Source organism: Arachis ipaensis, chromosome B03 (genome assembly GCF_000816755.2).
Source record: "Arachis ipaensis cultivar K30076 chromosome B03, Araip1.1, whole genome shotgun sequence".
In the NCBI taxonomy this organism is placed as follows: Eukaryota; Viridiplantae; Streptophyta; class Magnoliopsida; order Fabales; family Fabaceae; genus Arachis; species Arachis ipaensis.
In genome coordinates, this window is record NC_029787.2 from 125,359,018 (window position 1) to 125,365,568 (window position 6,551).

Sequence of the window (6,551 nt, forward strand, 5' to 3'; positions counted from 1 at the left end):
GTTTTAACAAAAATTTATATTATTTCAAAATAATAAAATTAAAATATCCTTTAAAAAAAAATTCACATTATCTGTATTCGGTAAAAAAACACTATAAGTATGTAGTATCTCATTGATATGATTGAATCACGGCTCATATTGCATGGCCATATATACATAGATATGTAAAACATTAGCATGGGAGGCAGGGATATATAAGTGATTAAAAAATAACGTTAGATGATATCTGAGAATCATTATATCTGAGAATCATTAGGTGATTTGATTGATTTAACTAAATTTTCATCTAACGACAACTTCACGTGAAGTGGATTTCACTTGAGTTTTCACCTTTTTAAATACTCAAATTAAAATATAAGTAATTTTTTATTTTAAATTAGTTCATATTTTACCAAATAAAATAATATTTGTTACAAGACGAAGCAGGAACGCAGCATCTGATTAAAAAGCAGATTCTTCATTATTTTTACGCTTTATGCTATATTCGTTTTTCCCCCAATAATAAAGAGACAAACACGGTCGTAACTGAAAATCAGTGAGGGTATGGCTTCGGAAGTGAAGAGGCAAAGAGACCACGAAGAAGAAGAAGAAGAAGAAGAGAACGCTGTCTCTGTCTCCGATGGAATTGGAATATCATCCCTCATTCAAGGCTGGTTCTCCGAAATTAGTCCAATGTGGCCTGGTTCGTTCTTTTCTTTTAATGGATTCCAATTTGGTCTGCTTAATTTTGATGCATGGTTTTGTTCTGATTGACTAGTTGATCAAATTTTGTTTCATGATGCATCTTGCAGTAACAAAATTATACACTTTTGGCCATAATTGTTACAAATCCAGTGCTTTAGGTAGAAATATATTTGTTGTAGGTAGAAACAGAATCGGTTTTATCTTTGTTTTCTGCAACTAAAACTACTTTTGCTTTTGTGATACACTCACAAAATCAAATATGGTTGTACATTCTGCAGGAGAAGCACACTCATTGAAAGTGGAAAAAGTTTTGTTTCAAGGCAAGTCTGAATACCAGAATGTCATGGTGTTCCAGGTACATGAGGCTCCACCAATCAGCCTCAAAGTTACTATTACATTCGCTCCGCGAGCTTTTTCGTTGTCCTGGTTATGCTGTCAATGCAATTCTATAATGTCCTTTGCAGTCATCATCATATGGAAAGGTTCTTGTTTTGGATGGAGTCATACAGCTCACTGAAAGGGACGAATGTGCCTACCAAGAAATGATCACTCATCTCCCTCTTTGCTCTATTCCAAATCCTAAAAAGGTTTCTCCATATTTATATGCTTCCATGATTTTTTTTTTTATTTTTTTGGTATATGTCTATGTTGCATGTTCAGCAAACAAAATTTGTGGTTTTTTACTGCCTCTAATTGTATTTAATGTTAGGTCTTGGTTATTGGTGGAGGAGATGGAGGGGTCTTGAGAGAAGTATCACGCCATTCATCAGTTGAAAAGATAGACATTTGCGAAATTGACAAGATGGTTGTTGATGTAAGCAACACAGTTATACTCAGTTCTTTTCCTATTTCTCTAAAACAAGTATGAAGTACACTTTCTAGATTTTTTTTCCCAAGCAAGAAGGAACAGAACAGCAATAACCACCTTAAGGGTGGATTTGGTGATTGTTGATCTATTCCCTTCTGTCTGTCTGTCTAGGAATAAAGATGTACTATATGTACATTCACTCAATAATTCATCTTATGCAGGTCTCCAAGCAATTCTTCCCTGATGTAGCCATAGGTTTTGATGATCCCCGTGTGTCACTTCATATTGGGGATGGTATGATCATCAATTCTAATTTGTCCCTTCAGTGTTTTACTCTTGGGAATTAAGTTATCTCATGCTGGCTCTTCTGTTGATGGTTCTAGGAGTTGCATTCTTGAAGGAAGCTCCAGAAGGAACTTATGATGCAGTTATAGTTGATTCATCTGACCCTATTGGTATGCAGCATATGTAATGCACTTGAGTATAGCTTTTTTGTTACTCTGTTTTGTTTGCCACTTAAATTGTTTCGTTTTGTTAAAGAGAGGTTACTTTCTGTATTCTCAAGGTCCTGCTCAAGAGCTTTTTGAGAAGCCCTTTTTCGAGTTGGTTGCAAAGGCTCTTCGGCCAGGAGGAGTTGTAAGTACTCAGGCAGAAAGTATATGGCTTCATATGGACATAATTGAGGGCATTGTCACCAATTGTAGCCAGACTTTCAAAGGCTCCGTCAACTATGCTTGGACCACAGTTCCTACATACCCAAGGTATGCGTCTATTTACAAAATTCTTTTGCTCATCTTTCCTTTTCAAATTCTGCAATATATGCCCCCCTATGCGATTACATCTTGTTCAGGTTTGAATTGTGATAGTTCCCCCATAGTTCTTTTATCTTTTTGTCTTTAGGCTCTTTACAATGTTTTGTGATTTAATCTGTTTTCTGTATAGAGATAGCGAGACTGGATAATCCATTTTTATGGTTCTTTTGTTTTGTTGTTTTATTTCATTTCAGCGGAATAATTGGTTTTATGCTTTGCTCAACTGAGGGACCACCTGTGGATTTCAAGCATCCAGTGAATCCCATAGATGAAAAAGAGTTTCAGAAGTCAGTAAGACCAATGAAATTTTACAACTCTGAGGTAAGCTTAAAACTCAATTATTTGGAGTTAAAATGATCCATACCGTATAACTATTTTGGATCATTGTTTTGCTATACTAGTTCCAAATTTCGTTTATCCTTAGCTCCTTGCAATATTACTAATACTTTCTGTTTGCAGATTCATACAGCATCTTTCTGTTTGCCATCTTTTGCTAGGAGGAAGCTTGTTTCCAAAGCAAAATGAGAAGATAAATACTACAAGTTCGGCGTTCAACTTTACTAGATAGAATAAACTCGACATTGAAGAGTTATATTATTTATGGAAATTGGTTATTAATTATATGATAACTAGTTGATGGATTCAACTATCAGTTACTTTTCCACATAAAATATTTTAGTTTCTTGTTTGACGTATGTTTTAAATTTAACTATTTAAGGCCACTATAGATGTTTGAATCAATAAAACAAGACGAAAATAAACTTGAAAAACTATGACATGAACAAATCTCTGTCAACACTCGTTCGTGTTAGTATATAAATAAGAAATAGTATTTACCATTTAGTTACTATTCTCCAATTAAAATACACCTAATGACGTTACCACTCTAACTTGGAAAAAAAAAGGGATAAAGAATAGCAATTATCCTTCAAGTTATAATGCATGCTTTAAATTCGGCTTGCTTGAAAAAACTAAAGCAGGTCAGAGAAAGAATTCTAATTGTTAGTATTAGTATTTAATTGCTAGTATGTATCAACAGAACAGCAGAAAATTATCATTATATTACAGCAAAGTAGTATGGCAAAACAACTAAACTTCACAAGTTCACAATAGTCAAATAGGCAAGCCAACAGACAGTAAATTCCTCAAGATCAACCATCCAATGCAATCAATGCTGTCAATCTAAGCGGAGTTCTTCATACACTTGATCAAGTGCTGAAGACTAAAAGAAAACCCCAGATAGCAGATACGAGACAATTAGGCACGAGGATCCCGGGAGCCGAAGATGACAGACACATTCAGATGCAAGTAAAAAATCATCAACCGAGATGGAATGACACAGTCAGAAAGTGGACAATCAAAGACACATGGCGCTTGGCGCATGCTGGCTTGCTGGGGATAGAGCACCCAAAATAGTCTTGCACACAACCAAGATGCTGACCATTGCAATCCCAATCGTGTAGCATGCAGACCATAAACCATTAAAAGAAACAGTCATAGAGCAGACAATGAGAAGCAGCCCATCAATTTAACACATGATAGCGAGCAGTAGACACTAGATGTATAGCTAGTCACTAAATAGGAACCGATTTGAGTCAATTTCATGACGATGCAGGATGGAAATAACTAAATTCTATCCACAATCACCAAAGAGTTCACCAATTCAAAGGAGGATGCATCTGCAGCATTCCTGTCCTGAACAGAACTAAAAGGTCCTATGCAACCAACTTGTTGCACTTTTATTCAGCTTATATACCGAAGCAACAACATGAGACGATTGTGAAGCAGAGAAGCAGACAAGAAGATGGAGTAAGTGGCAAAATGATGCTGTTATGGCCGATAATCAACCTCAAAACAAAGAAACACAAGACATTTAGGTAACTTTTATGAAATATTAAATATTAACATAGTCATTTAGTAAGACTACCAGCGAACAATTAACATGCAATATAAAGTAAGGAAGACTGAAGTGACCTTCAAGGTTCAATGATTCAAGTGTGACAGCCCACGCAAAAAAGTGTCCCCAGGGCACCCTTTTGTGGCAACAACACTATGCAAAAGCCATAAAAATCCAAGAGTTTATCAATACCCATTACCATTGTCATGACATCAACATAACTAACATGTCGGCAGTGTGCTCAGTCAATCCTAGGGGAACTACATTATAGCACAGCGTTCCATAATGATCATTCAGCACTTGATCCATTCACATCCGATCTCAATCTCTGAAAGCAAGATATCAGAAGAATCCAAATTAACAAGGGTAACAAGATCTCATGTCTATTATTTAACTTACGTCATTCATGACAACTTAATTAAACATAGTAAAGCATACGGCATACCCATTGGCATAAGGTGAATCACGGCGGGCATGTCGGTATGGAGGGGACCTGCTGTAGCTGCGACCCCGATAAGGAGGTGATATGCTACGTCTCTTTGGAGATCTTCTCCCACGAGGACTAACACTCCTAATAAAATGAAGCAAATTCATTGGATTAATATCAAGTTCTGGCTTTCATGAATCATCCAAATGCAACAAAACAATGAGAAGAAAAGAATATATCCAAAGCATGCTATAGGATGGTTCAAAGACAAGGCTGGTTAGTCAATTTACAAACTTCATTTTACCATATCATGTTGCTTTCTAACACAGCAAACAATAGTTCACTATTGTGCAATCAGAGTAAATAAATCATAAAGAAAATGCAAGCTAAAAGGCATAGAAATTTGAAAATTTATTTGAAATGCATAGCATTCTAGTTCATATTTGGCATGTCAGTCAACAACACACCTGCGGCCATACCCATAACTTGGACTTCTGCGACGCCTATAATAAGGACTTGGACTTCGCCTCCTTCCACTACCCAGGCCACGTGAACCAACGCGCAAGCGACACTCTCTTGCAAAATGTCCAGGTTCACCACATTCATAACATTTAAGGTCATCACTTCCACGCCCACGCCCACCACGGCCTCCTCCCTTAGAATTATGAGAAAGCTCTACACGCCACCCATTTTTCCCTACGTGAGATTAAAAAAATAGCATTAATAAAATTTTAAATGAAGCAAAGCAAAAGATTTGGCTTCTCTAAAAGTTTGGCACTTTAACCAGTGAAGTGTATCATCTCAACTATTTATGAGAAAACACAGTTTACGAACCAATAATGACAAATTGAATTAACAGGGAAATAAACTGACCATCCAAGGCATGAATTGCGTCAAGTGCATCCCTCCTATCATCAAACTCGATGAATGCATATCCGGGCGGTCTACGAGCAACCCAGACACTGCATCAAATTTAACATATTTATTGCCAATAGAAATGTAAAAGAAACCATGAATATATAACAAGACTCGTGAACCATTGAAAAAAAAACGCAGGTTTAGAAGCATTACTAGCACAAACAAATAACAAACACAGATACAAACTATTATCTCGAAATAGACAAAAACTGATGAGTTCAGCTGCCAAAGAGAACAGTGAACTTCACAAAATACATATCTTCAATTGGAATTACTAGAAAAATAAAATAATAAAAAAGAATATTATTATCAGTAAAACAAAAAAGAACCTTTTATTTACGGGATTTTTGCTTTTTTAAAAAAGATAAATTGTTGGTATAAATTTTGCAACATATATACTCGTTTTATGAACAAAATAACCACTTAATTTATGTCAGAAACTGTTAATTTGGTTACTACTCCTTTTACACGAGTTTGAATTTGGTAACCAACATAAGTGATTTTCATTGGGAAAAAAAAAATAAAAGGAAATAACTTTGAAGAGAATTTACCTCCGAAGAACACCAAATAAACGAAATTCATCTTCGAGATCCCTCTCAGACACACGAGGGTCCAGATTCCCAATATAGACCCGAGCCATCGTCAATAAAATCAGAACCACCCTACAGGACCGAAAAAAGCTTAGATGGAGGAACAGATAGTTCGAGAAGTGAACGTGAAAATCAATTATCCTTACAGAGAAAGAAGAATACCGAGGATGAAATCAAAGCTTAGCTGAAAGTGTAACGAATCTTCTGGATGATCGGAAAGGGAAATCGTAGAGCTCTAAAACCCTAAAACCTTTTTATTTTGCGTATTTTTTGCACCTTTACGCTGTCGTTTCGGGCTGATTTTATTTGGTCAAAGTTTCGGGCAAATATAGGCCTACAATTTGGGCTCATCGTATCCCAAAATGGGAGAAAAGATAATGAGATCTTATGTATACCTGAAAAATCTATTCCCCCA

At 36.0% G+C, this 6,551-nt stretch overlaps 2 protein-coding genes across 5 annotated transcripts; one reads left to right on the forward strand and one right to left on the reverse strand.

Moving 5' to 3' along the window:
* On the forward strand, positions 470 to 3,004 carry LOC107631462 (spermidine synthase 2). The gene is made up of 9 exons (XM_016334922.2): positions 470 to 682; positions 963 to 1,039; positions 1,149 to 1,271; positions 1,394 to 1,498; positions 1,714 to 1,786; positions 1,876 to 1,947; positions 2,058 to 2,253; positions 2,499 to 2,625; positions 2,764 to 3,004. The coding sequence occupies exons 1-9, from the start codon at positions 544 to 546 to the stop codon at positions 2,827 to 2,829; spliced, it is 978 nt and encodes a 325-aa protein (XP_016190408.1). The 5' UTR covers positions 470 to 543; the 3' UTR covers positions 2,830 to 3,004.
* LOC107631461 (serine/arginine-rich splicing factor RSZ21) lies at positions 3,289 to 6,456 on the reverse strand. Of its 4 annotated transcripts, none has more exons than XM_016334921.2 (6): positions 6,299 to 6,456; positions 6,098 to 6,208; positions 5,502 to 5,590; positions 5,108 to 5,324; positions 4,647 to 4,772; positions 3,289 to 4,529 (listed from the first exon to the last, which is right to left on the reverse strand). In XM_016334921.2, the coding sequence occupies exons 2-6, from the start codon at positions 6,184 to 6,186 to the stop codon at positions 4,523 to 4,525; spliced, it is 528 nt and encodes a 175-aa protein (XP_016190407.1). In that variant the 5' UTR covers positions 6,187 to 6,208; positions 6,299 to 6,456; the 3' UTR covers positions 3,289 to 4,522. The 4 variants fall into 4 exon arrangements, with proteins under 4 accessions (XP_016190407.1, XP_016190404.1, XP_016190406.1 ...); XM_016334918.2 differs by having other exon boundaries at positions 5,096 to 5,324; positions 6,299 to 6,455; XM_016334920.2 differs by having other exon boundaries at positions 5,096 to 5,324; positions 6,303 to 6,445.

What these genes read in the sequence shown, in the direction of transcription:
- LOC107631462 (XM_016334922.2), top strand. Translation starts at nt 544, where the DNA reads ATGGCTTCGGAAGTGAAGAGGCAAAGAGACCACGAAGAAGAAGAAGAA. An exon ending in GTCACTTCATATTGGGGATG is followed by an intron (nt 1,787 to 1,875) that starts GTATGATCATCA and finishes TGATGGTTCTAG; the next exon opens with GAGTTGCATTCTTGAAGGAA. An exon ending in TGATTCATCTGACCCTATTG is followed by an intron (nt 1,948 to 2,057) that starts GTATGCAGCATA and finishes TGTATTCTCAAG; the next exon opens with GTCCTGCTCAAGAGCTTTTT.
- LOC107631461 (XM_016334918.2), bottom strand. Translation starts at nt 6,186, where the DNA reads ATGGCTCGGGTCTATATTGGGAATCTGGACCCTCGTGTGTCTGAGAGG. An exon ending in CGCAATTCATGCCTTGGATG is followed by an intron (nt 5,325 to 5,501) that starts GTCAGTTTATTT and finishes AATCTCACGTAG; the next exon opens with GGAAAAATGGGTGGCGTGTA. An exon ending in AGTTATGGGTATGGCCGCAG is followed by an intron (nt 4,773 to 5,095) that starts GTGTGTTGTTGA and finishes TCATTTTATTAG; the next exon opens with GAGTGTTAGTCCTCGTGGGA.